We start from the raw sequence: 24,291 nt of genomic DNA on the forward strand, positions 1-24,291 counted from the left end.
CATCTCACAGTGATAAATCAGTTTGTGGAAAGCAACAACTTCATATTATATTGCAGTTTGGCACAGCCTAATCATTTGCCTGTATGGGAGTTGGGCAGCCAATTCACCTAGTTTTCTCTGCTCAGGAAATGCTGAAGGCAGGGAAGGACTCCCATCAGGCAGCCCACTGACACACCACCTGCAGTCTGAAGGGAGGAGCTGAGGCACAGGTATACTCACCTCCGGGAAAAGTAGGTCAAAGTCAGAACAAAAACAAAGCACCACTGGGTATCTCCTTCTAGGCCAGAGGTGGGGAACCTGTGGCCCTCCAGACGTTTCTGAACTATCACTTCCCATCAGCCCCAGCAAGGATGGCCAAGGGGCAAGGATGACGGACGTCATCGTTCAGCAATAGCTGGAGGGCTGAAGCTTCCCCGACTGACAAGGGAAAAGGCCATGGAGGCTCACAAATTTGTAGTGTAGGTAACATCCACACTGCCATGGCAGTGTGATCTGGTCCAGGGGTGAAGGAGGTGGATTGGGTGCTACTGGTAGATTTGCAGTAAGAACATAAGAAGAGATCGTCCAAAAGCTCATCTAGTCCAGCATCCTGTTCTCACAGCCAGGTGCCAATGCAAGCAGGATCCAAGCACAGCAACATTATCTCCTCTAGCGATTCCCAGTGATTGGTATTCTTAGGCCTGCTGCCTTCAGAAATGGAGGCAGAGCATAACCATTGTGGCTAGTAGTCATTGATAGCCTTCATTCTTGGCAAAGGTGTCCCAGTTATGAAACAACAACAGCACCTAAAAAAGTTCTCCACCCCATCACCACCCTAAACTATTTTGAATGCTTAGGGGGAAACCAGGAGTGGATTTTTGTGTAAAAGGACTTGTGATCTTGGTTCAGGTATTGGTTACAAATTTCTGCACTCAGCATGTGCTCAGATAGATACAGTGGTACCTCGGGATGCGAACGGGATCAGTTCCAGAGCCCCGTTCGCATCCTGAAGCTAACACAACCCGCATATGCGTGTGCACGGGTCGCGTTTCACCGCTTCCACGCATGTGCGCGATGTCATTTTTACCATCTTTGCATGCGTGCGCGGCGAAACCCAGAAGTAACACACTCCGTTACTTCTGGGTCGCCGTGGAGCGCAACCCGAAAATACTTAACTTGAAGCGCATTTATCCCGAGGTATGACTGTACTTATTCTTAACCGGAAGCCACCCACCTGAGCCCATAACTTCCACCAGTCACTGGACCTCAGGGTCCCAGTTCAAACAAACAAATAAACAGCGTAGCTCCCATAAGTCTCAGCACCCCTCGTGTAGTATTTGTCCAGGGAGACCTGGTTTTGAATTCCTAGTCAGCCATATGAAGCACAGCTGGGTGAACTTGGGCAAACAGTTATCTCCCTGCCTGATCCGCCTTACAGGGTTGCTGTGAGGATAAAACGCAGGGAGCCATGTACAGTGGTACCTCGCAAGACGAATGCCTCGCAAGATGGAAAACTCGCAAGACGAAAGGGTTTTTTGTTTTTTGAGTTGCTTCGCAAGACGATTTTCCCTATGGGCTTGCTTCGCAAGATGGAAACGTCTTGCAAGTTTGTTTCCTTTTTCTTAACACCGTTAATACAGTTGCGACTTGACTTCGAGGAGCAACTCATAGCACGCGGTGTGGTAGCCTTTTTTGAGGTTTTTGAAGACTTTGGTGATTTTTGAAGCTTTTCCAAAACTTTTCCGAAACCGTGCTTCGCAAGACGAAAAAATCGCAAGACGAAAAAACTCGCGGAACGAATTAATTTCGTCTTGCGAGGCACCACTGTACCTTGCCTTGAGCTCCTTGCAGAAAAGGGAGGGTATAACTGAAGTATATATTGTTTTTGCCTGCCAACCTAGCAGTTCGAAAGCACCCCCGGGTGCAAGTAGATAAATAGGGACCGCTTACTGGCGGGAAGGTAAACGGCGTTTCCGTGTGCTGCGCTGACTCGCCAGATGCAGCTTTGTCACGCTGGCCACGTGACCCGGAAGTGTCTCCGGACAGCGCTGGCCCCCGGCCTCTTGAGTGAGATGGGCGCACAACCCTAGAGTCTGGCAAGACTGGCCCGTACGGGCAGGGGTACCTTTACCTTATATTGTTTTTATTGATAGTCCGCCTCGCATCTAGAGAACATTGAGTGGCATGCATGGTTTGCACATGTGGCATTTAACTGTGAGGTAGAGCAGGCTGAAAGATTGTGACTGGCCTGAGGTCACCCAGTGAGCATTGCAGCTGATGCAGAGAATTGAACTTCAGTCTGACCCTCTCCGGCAGCTACATCAGGGAGTAGGGACCTAAGGCCCTCCAGATCCTGTTGAACTCCAGCTCCTCTCAGCCACAGCCAGCATGCCTAGTGGCCAGGGTTGATATAAGCTGCATTCCAAGAGTTTCTGGAGAGGGCTAAGGGCTCCCCACCCCTACGGTGCACCGTGCTAGCTCCTTGACAGCCTTGCTTCTCTCTTAAGAATGATCTGTGGGAAACAAGTTTGCAGTGGTTTCTTCCCCCCAGAGATGAGAGGGTACTTGTCCATTCAGGACCAGTTCCACTTTGCTAAAACTCTAGCTGATACCTACCTGCCCCCACAGAGACTAGCAGAGCTGCAGGAGGGATCTGTCAACTGATGCATTATAAATGGCTCCTCTTTCTGTACTTGCGTCCTCTGCAGCAGGCACGGCCAAGGTCAGTTAAACACTGGATTTATTAGCAAATGGATTAGCACTTTGAGAGAATAGTCTGCCAATGTCGCCTCTGCTGACCACAGCAAGCTGGGGTGAAGGCAGCCTGGCTCCTCTCCTAGTGTGGAAGCAGGATCTTCAGCGGGAGACGGGAATTTTGTTTTTAAAAAGGCCCTCTGTGTTCCTGGCCACTTTATAAAGAAGGGGAGGAGAGTTTTCTGTCCCAAAGCAAATGGAGAACTGCTCAGTCTGCCCTCAGCCAGCTCCTCTTCTCCCCACCTTCCACATTATAACAAGTCCGGGGACTGGCACTGCCTATGAGTACCTTAGTCTCCGGGTAGAACTCAGCAAGGAGGAGGAGGGACTTAGAAGTGACTGGTTCTGCCTGCCATTGGCTCTGGCTCTTAATTGGCTCCCTGCCTTCTCCCCTACCAGTCCCAATGGGCACCGGCCGGCACTCCCTAATGGGTTTGCCATCTAAGAAGAGATGCTCTGTAGACAGCAGAGGAAGGGAAATGGAAATGAAGGCAGGGCTTAAAATTATTAGTTGCATTATTACTTGGCGCAGTGGTTACAGTGCTGGATTAGGACGTGGGAGACCAGGGTTCAAATCCCCATTGAGCCACGAAGCCCCCTGAGTGACTTAGGGGCAGTCACTGTCTCTCAACTTAACCTACCTGTGAAGTTAAAATGGAGAGGGAGAGGAGTGTGTACACCACCTTAAGCTCTTTGGAGAAAAAAGGTGGGATGCAGATGTAGTTTATAGAATTGTATAAGGGACCCTGAGGATCATCTAGTCCAAACCCCTGCAATGCAGGCATGTGTAGCCATCCCATGTGGGGATCAAATCTGCAACCTTGGTGTAATAATAATAATAATAATAATAATAATAATAATAATAATAATAATAATAATAATTTATTATTTATACCCCGCCGCCCATCTGGCTGGGTTTCCCCAGCTACCCTGGGCGGCTTCCAACAAAATATTAAAATACAGTAGTCCATGAAACATTAAAAGCTTCTCTAAACAGGGCTGCCTTCAGATGTTTTCTAAAGGTCTGGTAGTTGTTGTTCTCTTTGACATCTGGTGGGAGGGCATTCCACAGGGCAGGCGCCACTACCAAGAAGGCCCTCTGCCTGGTTCCCTGTAACTTGGCTTCTCGCAGCGAGGGAACTGCCAGAAGGCCCTCGGCACTGGATCTCAGTGTCCGGGCAGAATGATGGGGGTGGAGACGCTCCTTCAGCACCACGCTCTAACCGACTAAGCTATATGCAATAATAGATACCATCATCATTGTTACTTTTTTAAATTTGTTAGTTGCTTTTCTTACAAAGTAACTCAAAGCAACTTACATTAGAGCACATTGAAATTAACAATAAAAGCCTTAAAGTACAGCAATACAAGTGAAGGCCTTAAAGCTAAACAAATGGGAGGCTAAAAACACAGATAACAAAAAAAAGGGCAGGACTACAGGTCCTCTCCACTAAAAGAGGTCACAGTGCCACCCTTCAAATTAAGGGTTAAAAGCCCAGGAAATAAGAAAAATCTGCCTGGCGCTTAAAGTGAAAAACAAGGGTTGCATTGAACCGAGTTCTACTCAGTTAAATAACTACTAAGTCGTGTTATTTAATTTCATTGGGTCTGCTCTGAGTATGACTAACGTGTGGTTTACGCATACTTAGGCTTAGTTAGAGCAGCATCACTAGCAGATTGTTCTCAGAAGATCTGAGAAGATTTGCAGCCAGCACTGCAAGCCAACAGACACCGTAAGGTATCCATCCTTGTCCATGCCAGCTATTCCTTCCCTGTGATCTCCCACCACTTCCTTACCGAAGGAGATAGCCTTGCATTATCCTTCAATCTATGACTGCAGAAATATGTGCTACGTCCCCTTCAGATGTGGCTGAACTCCACCTTCCACCATCCCTATCCATTGGTCATGCTGGCTGGGGTTGATGGGCCTTGGAGTCCAACATATAGAGAGGGTCACAGGCTCTGCACATCCTGATGTACTGCAGAACTATACACCTCTCCAGCTTAGACTCTCTTCTAAGAGAGGGAGAATACTGAGTTTTCTCATTATATAAAGCCTGTTATTTAGTGTTGTGTGCTTTTCCTCCAACACATCTGCAAGGAGGAACTCAGAGGCTTTCATTTTCGTTTTCAACTAACTGTGGCTTGTTGTTATGTCTGAACCAGGTTAGTCTTCAAATGCTTTTGAGATGCAAGCTAGCTTTGAATTGTGATTTTTGATCCTGTCTTATGACCCGCATGTGGGTCCCAGCCATTACAAATGCCATTACATATTTATGGAACCTTTCCTGAATCACTCCTGCCAAGCCATGTCAAATAAAATAATCTCTTTTTTAAAATGGCAGATCAAATGCTCCGATGGTTTGCTCAGCTTTTCACGGTTTGTTGAATTGTACCTTTCCAGATCATTGTATTTTCTAATTGGTATTTTTTTGGGTTTGGGCTTTTGATAATCAAGTTCTTTGCATAATGAGAGTGGCAGATGTCGAAAGGTTAGGAGGGAGCCAGAACTGGTAGAAATCCTGCAGAAATAATGTCTAATCCTTTTGGTTTGTAGGGACACCCTGGCGGGAGGCACAGATACAAGACTTGAAAAGCACCCTGAAGGGTGTCAGCAGCGACATCCCCCTGGTCTTCGTCAGTGGCAACCACGACCTTGGGAACACACCAACTCCTGAAACAATTGAAGATTATTGCCAAAAGTGGGGTGACGATTACTTCAGCTTCTGGGTCGGAGGGGTCTTCTTCCTTGTGCTGAACTCTCAGCTGTACTTTGATGCTTCCAAGTGCTTGGAATTAAAGCAGGCCCAGGATGAGTGGCTCCAGCAGCAGCTTGCAATGGCCGAAGCGAGAAAGTGCCGCCACGCTGTCGTCTTCCAGCACATCCCTCTGTTCCTGAGAGAACCTGATGAAGACCATGACTACTTCAACCTGGAGAAGTCCATTCGGCACGAGCTCTTGGAGAAGTTCCGCAAAGCAGGTACGGGGTTCCTTCATAGATCAGAGAGAGGCCTGGTCCGCGGCGAGGCAGTCGGTTAGACCAGTTCTGGGCTTAGAGGACCACTTCAGTCTGCAGGGGGAAGATGGGGGTGGGCCAATATGCAGCTGCAGCTGATGGGGCGGCAGCGCTTACCTCCCATCAACAGCATCGCTGCAAACGCACCAGCAGAACCAATCTGGTTGCAGCAGAACCCTTCTTGTAAGCTGCAGTGATACCAATGACAGAAGCTCAGATAAACATCAGTACTTTGCCCCAGCACTCTGCCCTACTTTGTTAGAAAAGCTGCTAACATGTTTGTTGTTGCTGTTGTTGCTGCAGCTGCTATTATTATTTACCGTATTTTTTGCTCTATAAGACACACTTTTCCCCTCCTAAAAAGTAAGGGGAAATGTGTGTGCGTCTTATGGAGCGAATGCAGGCTTTGTGGGCTGAGCCAGAAGCCAGAACAGCGAGAGGGAGCGCTGCGCAGCTCTCCCCCTGGCTGTTCTAGCTTCTGGCTTAGCCGTGCGAAGCCTCTGCAGGGGAGCCTTTGTCCCACTGCCCTGCAGAGGCTTCGCGCAGCTATCCCTGGCTTTTGTGGGAGGTGGGGGAAGGGACAGAGCGCACGGCTCTGTCCCTTCCCCCACTTCCCAGAAAAGCCCCCAAGAGCCACGCTCCCTTTAAAGAGCGTGCGGCTCTTGCGGGAGGTCGGGGGAAAGCCAGGAGGCTTGCTTTCGCTGAAGCCAGGAGACCAAGCGGGATTGGTGTGCACCGATCCCGCTTGCTCTCCTGGCTTCAGGGATAGCCCCGCAAAGCCTCCTGAGTGAAGAGGGAGGAGTGCTCCCTCTTCGCTCAGGAGGCTTCTTATTTCTTGTTTTCCTTCCCTAAAAACTAGGCGCATCTTATGGTCGGGTGCGTCTTATAGAGCGAAAAATACGGTAGAGCCCTATCTCCATTTCCATTCCCCTTCCTCTGCCATCTCCCATGCACCTATCCTTAGTTTGATTGTAACCCCCTTGGGCAGTGGTGACTAGTGCAGCAGAAGGCAGGGAGCTCATTACTGGGTGGAGCCAGAGCCAATGACACTGCCTGCTGGGGTCACTGGGGCGGGGCTTATGTGTGCGCCCACTTAACACCCCCTCCACACGGAAGGGCTTCACTTGGTCTGCATACGACCCCATCTGCATGCATGTAATACATCTGTAAACAGGACTGCTTGGTACATAACAAATAGCTAGCTGAATAGGATATCTCTTTCCCATTCAGTTAAGTATTCTTATTAATTAAGCCGAACAGAGAGAGGGCTGCTAGGCAGCTCACCGTACAATAGCGTAACTAAGTTTGCTATGAAATAATCCCTGATTCAGAAACTGTGAGCTCTGCATAGCTCAGTTTCCTTAGTAACAGAGCTGTTCTGTTTCCTTCAAAAAAACAACTTGAAGAACCTTCTTTGCAGGATGTTGTCAGTCAGGTATAATACACTTTCTTTCTTTCTTTCTTTCTTTCTTTCTTTCTTTCTTTCTTTCTTTCTTTCTTTCTTTCTTTCTCTCTCTCTCTCTCTCTCTCTTTCTCTTCTACCACCCTCTCATCTCATACTTTGCCCACAAATAATCAATTTGAACACATCCTTCATTATGATAGTCAGATGATAAATAATGAAATCAGCCTGTTCTTGCATGTTTGGTATTAATCGTCATCATCATCACGTTTGGCTTTTGCAGTCTAAGAAGGTTAACCTTCTAATCACTTAATATTAATTCCAATTTTTCATATCCAAACTGGAGAAAATTAGAGTGGTTATTCTATTTTAAAAAATGAAATATTATTCCTTCCCCTCCTATTTGCTTTTTGCTGTCTTCTCCCCTGCAGTGCAAGGGCATTTGGTATTATTGGAGGGGTGGCGGGGTGGCGTGGAACACAACCCTCTGCTACAACAATAATTTTAACAAGGGTTGGCAAGGCATCTTGTATTTGGACAAGCAGCTATTTTTTAGTCAACGCTGAATTTCTGCAACTCCATTAAAGCCCATATAATGACAAAGCAAAATTATGCCTTTTTTAAACCAATAAGTAATTGAAAATATTGCAGCTAAGTAGTCCCATTCAACATATTTCAAACAAAGATGTTGTTAGGCCGAGATCTTCAGAGCAGAACTCTTACTTTGTTCTTCACGAACACAAAATAAGAACCTATTGTAATTTTGGAAAAGCTCGTTGCTTGTAGCAAGTGCTGAATTCAAAAGTCCTTGAGTCCTTGGAGAGATCAAGAGAGCCAGGGTTCTGTAGTACAGTGGTACCTCAGGTTACCTATGCTTCAGGTTACAGACTCCACTAACCCAGAAATAGTGCTTCAGGTTAAGAACTTTGCTTCAGGATGAGAACAGAAATCGTGCTCTGGTGGCACGGCGCCAGCGGGAGGCCCCATTAGCTAAAGTGGTGCTTCAGGTTAAGAACAGTTTCAGGTTAAGTACAGACCTCCAGAATGAATTAATTACTTAACCTGAGGTACCACTGTAACTGAAGTGTCAAACTAAGACCTGGGAGGCCAGAATTCAAATAACACCATGAAGTCCACTGAGTGATCTTGGGCCACCTCTCACCCTAACCTACCTGCACAGGGTTGTTTTGGGGATTAAAGGGGGGGGGGAGGGAGAACTGTGTATGCCACCTTGAGCTCCTTTCGAGGCAGGGGGAGGTGATATATAAATGCAATAAATAAATAAAGTCTTGCTTCTACAAGTTCTTGCCGTATAGAATGCCTTTAGAAGACAGTCATTTCCAGGTAAGCTGATCTGTTCAGATGCTTCCTCTACACACACACACACACACACCCAAAATAAACAGTTATTCCCAGCTGGAGGCAGCATAATTTTGTTTTGCTTGGCTCAAGATCCTTACTCCTGTCCATGATGAAAAATGTTCAACCCCTCATTATTACATTTCTAGGATGACAAACACCTGCTTGCTTTATATGTTCCAACTCTTCTCTGTTCACCAGGAACAGTCACTATTTTCTGTTTCTTGTCCCTGTATTTTGCTTTTTGGAGAGAAACAGGATTCTAGTTCCTAAAAGATGATTAGTCTCTCGTCATCTCCTCAGAGCAGGATCTCACACAGTCTTGTGGTTCCTCTACAAAAGCACTGCCCACATTAATATCACTGCGGAAATGAGAGGATTGTTTTAGGGAATGGCTAGGTTCTTTGGTGCCCCACCTCAGAATCCTACACTGAGCAAGGTTGTTCAACATGATGGCCTCCCATGCCCCTTCCAATATTGTGGGCTGGATTCTCAGTCCTTAAGTGATTTTCCCTGGCTGGAGTACGTCTTTGAACTCTGATTGTTGTTGTCCTTTAGTCGTTTAGTCGTGTCCGACTCTTTGTGACCCCATGGACCAGAGCACGCCAGGCACTCCTGTCTTCCACTGCCTCCCGCAGTTTGGTCAAACTCATGTTTGTAGCTTCGAGAACACTGTCCAGCCATCTCGTCCTCCATCTTTCCCAACATCAGGGTCTTTTCCAGGGAGTCTTCTCTTCTCATGAGGTGGCCAAAGTATTGGAGCCTCAGCTTCAGGATCTGTCCTTCCAGTGAGCACTCAAGGCTGATTTCCTTAAGAATGGATGCGTTTGATCTTCTTGCAGTCCATGGGACTCTCAAGAGTCTCCCTCCAGCATCATAATTCAAAAGCATCAATTCTTCGGCGATCAGCCTTCTTTATGGTCCAGCTCTCACTTCCATACATCACTACTGGGAAAACCATAGCTTTTACTATATGGACCTTTGTGAACTCTGATTACACTTCCTTAAATGGAGGACATTGGGGTGAGTTTGTGTAGAAACTACTGTACAAAGGCCCTCCACAACTTTGGAACTCACCGCCTATTGATATCAGACAGGCAACTTCATTGCTTTTTTCCCCGAGGCCTGCTAAAAACGTTTTTGTGTAGGCAAGCTTAATCAGATATCTAGAAAGTTTATGTGTTTTTAGTTTATTGCTGGTTTTAATTTTTTGAATGTGTTGGTTTTTTGTTTGTTTTTTACTAATAGTGTCATTGTTTTATTTTTTTTTTGCAATCAAGCAGTATATAGATTTTATGAAATAAAATGGTTCCTCACCACTGTTTGATCCAGTGTGTGGGGAAAGAAGCCGTTTTTCATTTGTGCCTTCCTCTGCTGCGTTATTAGCCTTTATTATAAGCCTGTTTTAGAGTATTATTTGTTGGTTGGCTCGTCAAATGTATGATCCTGCCCTTCCATCCAAAGGAGCCCAGGGTAGCAAACGCACAAGTGATAAAATATCTTAAACCTCTAAGAAAAACAGTTCTGATACAGGTGCAAACTGGGAAAGATCTCTACTTTGAAAGGCTGGTTGAAAGAGGTAGGTGTTCAGCAGGTGTCCAAAAAGACAACAGAGGCGGGCACCAGTCTAATATGCAGCAGCAGGGAGTTCCAAAGGGTAGGTGTCACCATGCTAGAGACCCAGATTCCTCCATAGTGCAGATCAGACCTTCTGATAGATGGTACATGCAAGAGGCCGTCCCGCCGAACGCATTGACCAATTGGATATATTGGGTAGGACCCAAGCCACTAGGAGAGCCAATTTATAGCTGAACAAATCAATAATCCAGTGTTGCTTCTTTCCATTGCATTGTCTTTCCTTTCCTGAAATACAGTGCTACCTTGGTTTAAGAACACTTTGGTTTATGAACAACTTGAACTAAGAACGCTGCAAACCCAGAAGTAGGTGCTTTGGTTTGTGAACTTTGCCTTGGAAGCAGAACATGAGTGTGTTCCATTTGTAAATTGAGTCCCCCGCTGCTATGGGAAAGCACACCTTGGTTTAAGAACACTTTGGTTTAAGAACAGACTTCCGGAACGGATTAAGTTCGTAAACCAAGGTACCACTGTACTACATAACTCAGAAGATCCAGAAACCATTGTGTATTACATCAGCCTTTTTATTCTTTCATTCGCATTTGGAAACTTTCTTTTCCATTCCCCCGCCCCCCTTTAAGATTTGTTTGGTGTTACTCTGTTTTAGCAGTTCCATGTGAACAACATGTGCGCTTGTTTGTTTTGATTTGATTTCGGTATTCCGTTCATTGTAAGCCATCGAGCTAAAACTCGAGTCCCAGAAGCTGCATCTGGTGTTAAGCACTGAATTCAATTTCTCACTTCAGAAGTGTCCTTAACAGTTGGGCTAATTAAAGATAAAATGGTGTCCTTATCATAAATATTTATGAATTGAAAACCTGGCACTTTTTTAATTTCACCAAGTTAAGCCATGACGATAAGCTTGCGTTACCAAATGAAAATGTCAACTTCATTGTAGTTTTACGAGCAGGGTGGAGGAAATCTGTTGAAGAAGCCAGTCCCCTTTGTTGTTTTGACTCAGGTGCTTTTCAGAGCAGAACCAGGCCATGTGTTTAAATCATATCTAACACATAAAGCTCACGACTTCCCTCAAAGAATCCTGAGAAATGTAGTTTGTTAAGGGTGCTGGGAACTGTAGCTCTAGGTGGGGGGAACTCTGCTGGTTCCCAGGATTCTTGGGGGGGGTCATGTGCTTTAAATGTACATTGGATGTGGACCTGCCAACATGGAAACCCTAAGATCAGGGGCTGAGAACCTCTTTTTTGTGTCAAGGGCCACTTTAGCTCATGGACAGTCTGTTAAGGGCCACATGCCAGCATGGGGTGGGTGATGGAGAGATCCAGAGACTAGGGGTTGGATCCAGCTCTGATCAAGCCACGTTCTGCTTCTGCAACAGAACTTACCTTCCTTTCCTCTCCCTGTGGACCCCCCAAATCAGGCAGAAGTGCCAAAGCATCGCCTGAACCCCCGGAGCAAATTTTAAGGGGGCAAGAGAGGAAAGAAGTATGTTGTCCAATGGCAGCATGGGAAACAGCCCAAAGTTTTTAATGTTTAATGCTGTATTGTGTTTTTAAGATTCAGTTGGGAGCCGCCCAGAGTGGCTGGGGAAACCCAGCCAGATGGGCGTGGTATAAATAAATTATTATTATTATTATTATTATTATTATTATTATTATTAGTTGTTTGAAGTAATTAAACCGTGGTTTAGGTTGTTGCCTGAATTGAGCTTTTGCCTTTGAAATGCCTCTACAGTGGGCAGAATTTATAGCTTTAGCCTTCAAGTAAGCGATCTCACTTAGTACCCTTGAATGCTACACAGAGAGAGAGATCAGTCTCTTATCTCACAGCAGATGTAGCTCTGCACTGCAAAAGCCACCTGGGCTGTATGGCCAATGGTTTCAGATGATGCCCCCAGGTTGTCCTTGAGGGCCTGTTTAGTTGCAAAACAATGCTTTTAATCATCATAGCAACCAGGCGATATGTATCCTTTTATTCGGGAAACATGAATTTCTACGAGGATAACTTCATTAAAACCCTTGGCTTATATTGGTGGTTTTGAAATGGATGGCTCAAATTGCCACTATTTAAATTGAACCACCATAGTCATCCTGGTGTGGTAAACAACTGGTGTCAGGGGCGGTGTGATTGTTATTTGCCATCAATAGGCCCGTGGCCCTTTCCTCTATGAGGGAAGGTTGCAACACTTAGGTCTTTTCACTTTAGTAATAGAGGCACGACAGAGGCGTCTAAGATTATGCATGCTGTAGAGGAAGCGGATAGAGAGACATTTTTCTCCCCTCTGTCGTAGTAACTAGAACTCGGGGCCGCCCAGTGAAGCTGAATGTGAAAAAATCAGGCCAAGGCGGAAGAAAACAGTTTCCCATGCAGTGCATAGTTCATCTTTCAAACTCGCTCCCACATGAGGCAGTGATAGCCACGAACATGGATGCATTGAAAACGGATTAGACAAAGTTGTGCATGACAAGACTATGAAAGGCTGCCAGCCACAATGGCTATGTTTTCCCTTCATTGTTGGAGGCAGTGTGCCTCTGAATATGTGGGAACCACACATAGAGAGAGTGGTGTTGCGCTCAGATGCTGCTAGCGGGTTTCCCATGCCTCTTGGCTGCTTAGAGGGAGGGTAGAATCATAGAAACTAGCCTACCGTGAAAGGTAAATCTTTACCTACTGTGAAAGGTTAAAAATTACATTTGTTGCTTTACCTGCTTTTGCCTGTGACCCTGCCTGCCACTGGCATGTGGCCCCCAGAATGCTTCCCGGATGGAAATGTGGACCTCAGTCTGGAAGAAAATGTTCCTTCTGATGTCTGCCACATCAAAATGGATGGGGTATGGATGGATGCATCTAGACAAAGGCACGATGTTGGTCTCTGAGCATGTGAAGGCTGAGGGCCTTCTGGCGGTTCCCTCATTGTGAGAAGCAAAGCTACAGGGAACCAGGGAGAGGGCCTTCTCGGTAGTGGCTTCCGCCCTGTGGAACGTCCTCCCATCAGATGTCAAAGAGATAAATAACTACCTAACATTTAGAAGACATCTGAAGGCAGCCCTGTTCAGGAAAGTTTTTAATGTGTGACATTCTAATGTATTTTTAATCTTTGTTGGAAGCCGCCCAGAGTGGCTGGGGAAACCCAGCCAGATGGGCGGGGTACAAATAATAAATTATTATTATTATTATTATTATTATTATTATTATTATTATTATTATTATTATTTATGCTCTTCTCTCAGAACACTGCCCTGGCTCTCTCCACCCCCATCAAGTCTGCAGGAACTACCTTGGCACTGTGCTCGTTTTCCCCTCACGCAGCTACCTTTTTACATCTGCCACTCGTTGCCTCAGCGCAGGCTTAGCAGATTGCTGGTTTGGGCCCTGCAGGGAGGGAGGCAAAGTGTTCTCACTTCTCACTGGCAACGAGAGAGAAATCAATTTCGTTCTACAGAAGCTAGAATATGGAGGGCCAGATCTGCTCAGCGCCATTGGTTGCCCCACTGCTCTGAAATAGCAGCAGAGAATCACAGCAGGCTGTTGCTGTGGACTTTCCTGGATAAACCCTGGAAAAGGGGAGTTTCCTGCCTGCCAGTGGAACATTCTGAGCTGGTGCGATATTTATCTATGTGAGATTCTGCCCCCCATCAGAGTTGTTTTGTTCCTGAATTTCCATTCCATTTAGAAAGGTAAGCATCAATAGATTCTGTAGGCACAACCAAGCCAGTTCATTTATTATTGTTGTTATTTCAAAGTATATCCCACCCTCCCTCCCAAAGGAGCCCAGGGCAGCAAACACATCGGTAATAAAGCAGGCTTTTATTTTAAGTCGTCTCCCCGACCCCTCATTCCCTTTATTAACCTTTCTCAAAAATACAGATTAAAAATAAATCATACAAAACAGATGCAAAGGGTAAATTATTAACACAACAGGCTTAAGGTATCTCAATAACTACATATAAAACGTTTCGCTTTATGGGACTAGCAAAGATCTACATTGGCTCCTAGTACACAATTCAAAGTGTCGGTGCTGACCTTTAGAGCCCTAAACGGCTTCGGCCCAGTATACCTGAAGGAGCGTCTCCATCCCCATCGTTCAGCCCGGACACTGAGGTCCAGCTCTGAGGGCCTTCTGGTGGTTCCCTCAGTGCAGGAAGTGAAGCTACAAGGAACCAGGCAGAGGGCCTTCTTCGTAATGATGCCCATCCTGTAGAATTCCCTCCTGTCATATGTCAAGGAAGTAAACAACTCGACCTTCTGTAGACATCTGAAGGCAGCCCTGTACTGGGAAGTTTTTAATGTTTTGACATTTTACTGCGTTTGATGTTTTATTTTGTTAAGGCGCCACCCAGAGTGGCTGGGGCGACCCAGACAGATGGGTGGCATAGTTGAATGAATGAATGAATGAATGAATGAATGAATGAATGAATGAATGAATGAAATTATTGACTGCAACCTTATGTATGCTGTACATCCTCCCCCCACCCTACACACACACATACTGAAGAGAGCAGGTGGGTTCAGTCCTGTAGGGTTTCTTCCCCTTCCCTAGCAGACCACAGGTTTGAAATCTCCCATCAGCTGGTGAGCAGGGGATTCAGTCCTGCGGGGTTCTTCTTATAAGTAAGTGCCTTCCCTGCAGGGACTGTGCTTGTGGAGGAGCACCATTCTGGGCCCTCCAGCCTTCGCATCCCCTGACAACCTGGATAACTCTGGGCAGCCTGGTCTATGGTGATCTGGGTCTGTCTCAGCCCATGTGCGGGTGCCCCCAGTTCAAAACTGGCCTGATTCAGATTGAGATCCGGGCTTCCCCTAGTCCCAAGCTCCTTAAGAAGGAGGGAAAGCTACATATAACAGAAATTATAATCAGATACAGTTTCCTGTGCATTTTTGCCATTATAACCTTGGTTACTATGCAGAAAAGCGTTGATCTAACTTGGATCCAAGCTTTGAACCAATTCCCATTTTAATTGCTGCCCTGCCAAAGCACAGATCTCTGCTGCATCTAAGCCAGGAGGGGGGGGGGGGAGCTTGAAACAAGAACCCGAGAGATTTCAATCTGTCCGTCTGAAGATAACCTCAAAAGGGAATGGAGGCTATGAGGAACCAGGTCATCCAGGACTGCTATATCTGCCTGTCTTGATAGAGGATCTCGTTTTTCAAACTCCAAGTCCCCATCTTCAATTACTTCTTTAATCAGCCTTTCAAGATAGCGCCTGCCAATGTATTTTGCATGCTGGTTTTAAGCCATTGGGCTCCTTTTCCTGTCACAACCATTTAGGTTTCCTCTGAGAATTTGCTTTTGCTTAATGACGCCTTTATTAATTTATGCTAAAGAAAAGAGTCATTGATGTTTGATTCGTAATTCGATCTATAGTTGGAGGGGGTTTTTTTTATTAATTAAGGCAGAAATAAGATATCTACCAAGAGTGGGAGGAGAGACTAGCATAAAAGGAACACTCTGAGATGGGGCAGCAGCTCTGGGTGGTTGATTTCCCCCCCCCCCAAAAAAAACCCTTTGGAGTTAGGCTTCAGAGGATTGTGTCATGGCCCCCATATCCAGCAGTCATTGAGACCACTTTTCCCTATGATGAACTACTGTGAGTAAGAATAATAACAATGAATAATGAACGACTAAGTCAATGAAATTTATATGCCACTTAATTGCCAAGGTGACTTATAAACAGTTTACAAGCATAAAACCAATTACAAAACACACACAAACATGATTACACCACAGAATTCCATTTAAACATTAAAATAAACACCCCACGATTAAAATGTGTAATAAACCAGGCCCGTTAACACAGCACAACACCCCCTCCTGTGGTAATCCTCACAGAACTCTAGCCCAATGGTTGCCATTAATTTGATTTTGAATTGATTTTAAAATGAATTGATTTTAGAATGTTGTGTTACTTTTATTGTTGTTAGCTGCTCTGAGCCCGACTACGGCTGGGGAGGGCGGGATATAAATTTAAAAAAATATTATTATTTATTAACAATTAAAACAGTTAAGGACATATGGGGAGCTCTGCTGGATCAGGCCGATGGTCCATCTACTCTGCCATTTTGTTCTCACAGTGAGACCAACCAGATGCCTATGGGAAGTCCACAAGCAGGGCCTGAACACAAGAGGCCTCTCCCTTCCTATGGTCCCCATCAACTAATTAAGGGGTCAAGGGCACATTCCAGCAAGGCAAAAACATTTTGGGTGCAAAGCAGGGCCCGTAAAGGAGGCGGGCTCAGAGGAGGGTGTTTGTGGTGTGGGAAGACACCCAAGGGCCAGATAGTGTAGCCGGGGGTGGGGGAGGACAGCATTTGGCCTCTGGACCTGAGGTGTCCCCTCCCCAGAGATCTGCATCTCCTCCAGCAGAATCTCCCTTCCCTAACCCCAGTTTTGGGAAACAGTTCACGACGATAACACTAAAACAATTTAAATGGCCTTCACGTTCTTAAAAGCAATGAGGCCTTTCAGAAATTATTTATCCTGGGCCCAATCATGTTTACTCAGGAACAATCCCTGCTAATTTCAGGGGCGCTTAAATCCAAGGGCTTAACGTTTCCAGCATGGGCATTTGATAAATGCGTTTGAAATGAACTGTTGGCATGATGTGCTTTAATAAATAAATAAATAAATAAGGCATTTTTGAGCCAAGAGAGTCTTGCTTTGACTTTCTGATGCCACATAGCTATTCACTCCACGAGATTCTCTCTAACCTCCCTCAATGTATCTGTCAGAACTGCCAACAGATCTAAAGCAACTTTTGCATATTAAGTAGAGCCCACGATAATTCACTGGCGGGTTTGATTCTGCAGCGAGACGTCCGTATCGATACTTGGAGATGCATTCCTTTCCTTTTCTCACCATGTAAGGATACACTTCTTCTGTTGCCTATTGAATGGAGGGGTCACAAGGTAGAGCTGTTGATAAGGCAGGGGTGGACGACCGGTGCCCCTCCCGGCGTTCCTGGATTGCAGCTCCTCTCATCCCTGACCATTGGTCATGCTGCCTGGGGCTGATAGGAGTTGGAGCGCAGCAGTAAGTGGAGGGCCATAGATTGCCCAGCCCTATTATGAGGTGTGTTTTTTTCTCCTTCTCAGCCATCCAGTGAGACCAAATGTTGGAAGATTCAGGAGAGACAGAACAAAGTACCTCTTAATGCAAAAAGTATGGACAATAAGAAGGACGCAGGTGGCGCTGTGGGTTAAACCACAGAGCCTAGGACTTGCCGATCAGAAGGTCGGCAGTTCGAATCCCCATGATGGGGTGAGCTCCCATTGCTCGGACCCAATTGCACAGCTGATTGGAATGTTGTTTGGCTCTGAGCATACATTAGAACAGGGCTGGGAAACCTCTGGCCCATGGGCAAATACTGCCCCACAACTTCCATTTTCTACAACCACATACCTGTCATTCAACTGGGTGACATCAGCAGAAGGACAGGATCCAACCTTTGTTGGGTGCTGCTTTGCCAACACATTCCCTGAGTGTGAAGCTGGTGTGAAGCAAGCCCCTGCAGAGATCAGGATTGAACCCTTCACTCAGCAGCTGATGAATGGAGAGTTCAGTGCTGTTTCACCAGTGTGTTTCCCTCCTCCCACCCTCACAGGTCAATTTTGACAGGTGGGCAGGACTGACCGCCTACCAGTCACTTGATGCCATCGTGACGCCAGGTGATTGGCAGGTGGGGCGGGGAGATAAAGATCTGGCCCACTTAGCCAAAAGGCTTCCCCACCCCTGCTACAAAAGTGGAGGGGGAAAGGCGGCTTCTCCACCTAACAATATTGAGAGGGCTTTCTGAAATCATAATTTGGCAGCACTACCTGGGGAGAACATTTCTAAGTGAATAAATTGCATCTGAGTGCACGGCACATTTTTATGAGATTCTTTTTATGTTTGAGATAAAAAAAGGGGGAGAAAAAAGAGAAAAATCTAGACCAAAGTAAATTGCTAGCTTGTCATCTTTGCATTATTGCACTGATTGGATCGTGTTGACTTTCTTTTTCTTTCTTTTTTTATGGTAATGAACAAAATAAGTTGAGTAAATAACTGAGGTGGCAGGGCAGAAAGGGGAAGCCTGTGTTTATTATGTTAGCAAAGCTAGCTGCATCTTCTGTTAGATGTAGCCGCGACCTGCTTCCCTCTCTGTTGCGCAACAAGCATTAACGGTGGCCCCTGTGAGTTTTCAGAGACAATGTGAAATAATCAGCCTACATTTTCAGATGCCAGCAGCCTACAGCCGACGTCTGAATATGTTGGTTTCTCCGCAAAGTTGTTTCCAAATCAACGTGCGTAAAGCTGGGGTTGTTAGGCCAAGAACACAACCCAGTGGGGACTCTGAGTACGCATGCACAGGCTGCAAACATAAATAAATGGATGTGGGAATGTGGGAAGCAGAATTGAGAAAAGGCTGGTATTACACAGGTGCAGGCGTTGGCAGAGTAGGACTCTAGTTGCAAACTTGAGTGTGGTGACGTGGAGTGGCCTTCAGCTTGGAAAATCCTGGCCTGGTATTCCTTAAACCTTTTTCTGTCAGGTAGATCTCACAGAGGGAAAGTGTTCATGAATATGTTTGTCCCCAAGGAAGAAGAAGAGTAGAAGAAGAGTTTGGATTTGATATCCCGCTTTATCACTACCCAAAGGAGTCTCAAAGCAGCTAACATTCTCCTTTCCCTTCCTCCCCCACAACAAACACTCTGTGAGGTGAGTGGGGCTGGGAGACTTCAGAGAAGTGTGACTAGCCCAAGGTCACCCAGCAGCTGCATGTGGAGGAGTGGAGACGCAAACCCTGTTCACCAGATTACGAGTCCATCACTCTTAACCACTACACCACACTGGCTCTACACCACACTGGAAGGTGCAAATACACTTCAAAAGAGAATTAGACAGAGTCATGGAGTCATGTGACTATTGGCAGCTGCTCCACTGCTAGAGATATTATGACTGATTACCAATTGCTGGAAATCACAAGTGGCAGAATGTTGTTGCATTCGCGTCCAGCTTGCAGACTTCTGGTCAGCCACCGTGAGATCAGGATGGTGGACTAGATGGGCCATTGGTCTCATTCAGCAGGGCTCCTTTTAGGTTCCTATTGGTCAGAGTACAAAAGCATTTGGAGAGTCACAGGTCCCCTAACCCTTGCATGATACACACTGAATTTGTTTATTTGGGAATGAGCTCTCCCTGGTGCTGAATTCTGTGCTATTATCAGCTTTCATTCAGGAACCCCTGAACCTGCTGCAATTCCGACGTTAACATTGCCAGAAGTTCCATGCATTTTGAAGCACAGCTACCTCAGAGAACACAAGCAGAGGAATGTGGCTTCCAGGGGAGGCGGTTTTAAGTCACTTTTATGGCATTTTTCATCGCAAATGAAACATTTGGGCCTTTGGTACCTCGGATTAAGTACTTAATTCGATCTGGAGGTCCGTACTTAACCTGAAACTGTTCTTAACCTGAAGCACCACTTTAGCTTAATGGGTGCCACCGGAGCACAATTTCTGTTCTCATCATGAAGCAAAGTTCTTAACCTGAAGCACTATTTCTGGGTTAGCAGAGTCTGTAACCTGAAGCATATGTAACCCGAGGTACCACTGTATACAGTAACAGACTACGAGGCAATGGGCAGTGTAGAAAGTCGGTTGCAAGTCCAGATATGCTCAATATATATATATATAGGAATATCTGCAGGAAGACCCAGGAGGCAGAGGATTATTCGATGAGAAAGAAACAAATGGAAAGAAAATGCTTTCTTTTATAGGAAGGACTCTCACCCAGTAAAAGCTATCCCCTCCACCACTTCGTCTCTCGGGCCCAAGCTTGTCATGTAGGGAAATTGTTCTTTATAGCTGGCTGAGACAAGACTAATGTTGCCTGTCAGACCACTTCTCCTTGCACTAGTTATGCAGCTTTTATATATTCTGTCCCTGTGTCTTGCAATTACAAAAGCACAGCAACATGAGGCTCTCTCCTGAATCCAGTGGACTTTTCTACGGCTTTTCAAAGCCGTCAGTTTGCCGGCGGCAGCAAGATGTCAAGGAACGCCAGAGGTGTGCCCTCGGCAGGAGAATTTTCCACTGAGCAAGGTGTGCAGTGGGAATGATGCAGTTGGAAGGGATCCCAAGAGTCATTGCGTCCTCTGTAATACAGGAACCTATACTGGCCATTGGGAAGGAAGATGTCTAGAATAACCTCCTCTTTCATTTGAGCCTTCCTGAAGCAGCAAGGTCTTCCTGTGCTCTGGCATGTTCCTATGTCCTTGGTTATCAAGTGATCTTGACTCTGCCTCCTAGTTCACCCTGTGATCCTGACATGCTCTTTAGACCTGGCCACTGGTGAGTGCTGTGTTTCCTGGTTCCTGCTTCTTCTTCAGCCCAGATTGCTATCCTTGGCCCACCCTTGGCACAGCCAATCAGGGGCCAGGAGGTCAAGGCCAGGGGTCAGGAAACTTTTTCAGCATGGGGAGGTCCACTATCCCTCAGGCCTTGTGGGGGGTCGGACTATATTTGGGGGGTGAACGAATTCCTATGCCCCACAAATAACCCAGAGATGCATTTTAGATAAAAGCACACATTCTACCCATGTAAAAACACGCTGATTCCCGGACCATCTGCAGGCTGGATTTAAAAGGCGATTGGGCCAGATCCGGCCCCTGGGCCTTAGCTTGCCTACCCATGGTCAAGTCTCATGACACGCAACTAACAAAAGGCAAGATACCACACTGCTGCCTGTCTGTCAGTGTCATACAGTTTGCCAGGCAGCATTAAAGAGCCAATTCACTGATTAAAGACCCAAGGCGCTGGTTTCCAAGCTTAAAAAAAAGTTGTGCATCTTTTTTTCTCAGTTAATTGTGGAGGAAACTCAATTTACTGAACCGAATATTATTCCACCAGAGAAGCATTCACTTGTCACCAGGCAACCATAAAAACATCTTGGCTTGTGGTTGTATTCAGAGTAAACTCATTAACAGTCACTACTAACTTAGACCTATGGATTTCTGGGGGGAAGTTAGTTAGATGCAATCCTTTACCAGTTATCGTAGCTACTTTCAACTTTTCAGGGTGTTTTCTTCATTAGGACCTACTTTTATATTTGCTGGAATATAATTTTAAAATATTCTGAACGTTCCTGCCAAAGAGTTTGACTTTCCTCCTCAACTTGGAAGCGCAGCACTGAGTCAGTGAATCCACTTTTTGAAGTTTATTACACTGAATTATAGATGCAACTTTCATCCCAGGTAGGCAAAGTTTGAGGAGCTATACTAAATAAAGAATATTTCATTTTGATCAGGAAGCAAAATAGGGCAAGCCGCTTTAGCAGCAAGGACTCCACCGGAGTTTGAAAACCAAGCGGATCTTTCGCTCACAGCTTCAGCTGATTGTCTTTTCCTCCTTTTCTTTTCTGCTGCTTTGTGCTTCCTCTGTTTGAATCATTGGCAGTGTCTCTCTTTTGCCCAGGCAAGCCTGAAAAGCATGCCACAGAGTAGGGAAATGAAAAATAGGTCATGTGTCTGGGGGGGGGACCCCAAGTGGCAGTTGAGTTCCCTTGGGATATATAAGAAAATGAGACTTCCCTGTACATCCCATCAAAAGTGAAGGGGGGAACTACCAATAATCAATATAAATTTATTATTTGTCATCATTGAATTTACATCCCGCCCTTCATCGCCAAGGAGCCCAGGGAAGCAAGCACATTCACAGCAAACTTTTTTTTAAAAAAAGCTTTTAACACATTTTGGAAATAGTTACCATTGGCTATGGAACTTACCTGGCAAACCTTTGTATCTCATTGAGATTAAGAATGATGCAGAGCAGTTAGCCCTTTTTATCGCCCCGCCAAGGTGATCAGACCCAAGCCTGGCCTTAGCATTTGCTTATAGTTGCAATAGTGTGGGCTTGAGTCCTGAAAGGGTTAACTGTGTTGAACTCAGCACTTACTATGGGAATGCATAGTACAGTGGGACCTCGGGTTAAGAACTTAATTCATTCTGGAGGTCCGTTCTTAACCTGAGGTACCACTTTAGCTAATGGGGCCTCCCGCTGCCGCCACGCCGCCACCGCGTGATTTCTGTTCTCATCCTGAAGCAAAGTTCTTAACCCGAGGTACTATTTCTGGGTTAGTGGAGTCTGTAACCTGAAGCGTCTGTAACACAAGGTACCACTGTAGACCCCTGGTTAACAAGTGGTTATTTCATAGACACCAGCTGAGTGACATCTCACGCTGTGACCTTAAGATACAGAGTCAAGAGACCTGCCGCTGGAATTTCATGATTCGTCCCTTTGGTTGCTATGGGAGGGTTCTGTGGACTAGGGCTGGGTGATGTATCAATACATCATCCAAAACCAGATTGAAGTCCACCATTGTGGTAATGGAAGTATATTAATAGTGAAATAATTATTAAGCTCTAACTGTATGTAGGTTTTATTTTACTTCTGAACCTCCGGTTAAGTACTTAATTTGTTCCAGAGGTCCGTTCTTAACCTGAAACTGTTCTTAACCTGAAGCACCACTTTAGCTAATGGGGCCTCCCACTGCTGCCGTGCTGCTGGAGCACGATTTCTGTTCTCATCCTGAAGCAAAGTTCTTAACCCGAGATACTATTTCTGGGTTAGCGGAGTCTGTAACCTGAAGCGTATGTACCCTGAAGCATATGTAACCCGAGGTACCACTGTATTTGTTTTTTATCTTATATTTTGGAAATGTACATCCAGTTTTTTCCCCTTTAATTTTTGGGGGGGCCCTCAAGAGAGTGGGGCCCTAAGCTATAGCTTGTTTAGCTTATACGTAAATCCAGCACTGTGGGACATACATGAACATGAGCAATACGCCAGTAAGCTGACTCGGCAGGATACAGACTATAAATATGGGCGCTGGAGACACTGTCAGGCAGAACTCAGAATAGACAAGGAGATCTCAAGAGATGCTCTGCATCAGTCAGCTCCCAGAAGGATCATTTGCTGTCATGTCTAAGGGTTCTCTGGAAGAGGTCTGGCCTCTCCATGAGGCGCAGTGAAGCAGTCACCTCACGCAGCAGGCTGAGGTCAGCTGGGAGGGGGAGCAGATGCAGCTCTGAGGAGGAGTGTGCCGCTCGCTGGATCCTGCGCATGTATTTATTTATTTATTATACCCTGCCCATCTGGCTGGATTTCCTCAGCCACTCTGGGTGGCTTCCAACAGAAGATTAAAATACAATAACCTATTAAACATTAAAAGCTTCCCTAAACAGGGCTGCCTTCAGATGTCTTCTAAAAGTCTGGTAGTTGTTGTTCTCTTTGACATCTGGTGGGAGGGCATTCCACAGGGCGGGTGCCACTACCGAGAAGGCCCTCTGCCTGGTTCCCTGTAACTTGGCCTCTCGCAGCGAGGGAACTGCCAGAATGCCCTCAGCGCTGGACCTCAGTGTCTGGGCAGAACGATGGAGGTGGAGATGCTCCTTCAGGTATACTGAACCGAGGCCGTTTAGGGCTTTAAAGGTCAGCACCAACACTTTGAATTGTGCTCAGAAATGTACTGGGAGCCAGTGTAGGTCTTTCAAGACCGGCGTTATAGGGTCTTGGCAGCTGCTCCCAGTCACTAGTCTAGCTGCCACATTCTGGATTAGTTGTAGTTTCCGGGTCACCTTCAAAGGTAGCCCCACATAGAGCGCATTGCAGTAGTCCAAGCGAGAAATAACTAGAGCATGCACCACTCTGGCTGGGAGGGTCTCAGCCTGCATACCAGATGGAGCTGATAAACAGCTGCCCTGGACGCAGAATTGACCTGTGCCTCCATGGACAGCTGTGAGTCCAGAATGACTCCCAGGTTGTGCACCTGGTGCTTCAGGGGCACAGTTACCCCATTCAAGACCAGCTTTGCCTCTGCCGTCCTGTTCCTTCTCCAGCCTCCTTTTCTCTCCCCCACTGCTTTCAGTGCACCAGGGTTTCCCCAGCCTCCAGTTGCCTCAGGTGGAGGAGCAGGCGGAGGCAGGTTTTGCCTCAAATGGTAAAATGGCCTTGGCCAGCCCTGCTCCAACAGCAAATGGAACATAAGATTGAAGCAGTCTGGAATGGGTTTCATTCTAGTTGGATGCAAGGATAAGTAGTTTTCTTTGTCTAGTCTAAGTAGACTGTGTGTGTGTGTGTGTGTGTGTGTGTGTGTGTGTGTGTGTGTGTGTGATGCATGTCGATGTCTAATGCTTGCTGTGTAACCATCGAAACC

The 24,291-nt window shown here is 46.1% G+C and overlaps 1 protein-coding gene across 2 annotated transcripts in view; it reads left to right on the plus strand.

Annotated features, from left to right (window-relative positions):
• Positions 1-24,291, plus strand: part of CPPED1 (calcineurin like phosphoesterase domain containing 1) — a 67,672-nt gene that overhangs the window by 35,574 nt on the left and 7,807 nt on the right. Inside the window, exon 3 of one of the 2 annotated variants that reach the window (XM_028705716.2) lies at positions 5,291-5,713. The exons of the other annotated variant lie outside the window; for it this stretch is intronic. Coding sequence (XP_028561549.1) covers positions 5,291-5,713 — 423 coding nt within the window. The remainder of the gene's footprint in view (positions 1-5,290; positions 5,714-24,291) is intronic. 2 annotated transcript variants of the gene reach the window in all.

The sequence above is a fragment of the Podarcis muralis genome, chromosome 14, assembly GCF_964188315.1.
Source record: "Podarcis muralis chromosome 14, rPodMur119.hap1.1, whole genome shotgun sequence".
In the NCBI taxonomy this organism is placed as follows: domain Eukaryota; kingdom Metazoa; phylum Chordata; class Lepidosauria; order Squamata; family Lacertidae; genus Podarcis; species Podarcis muralis.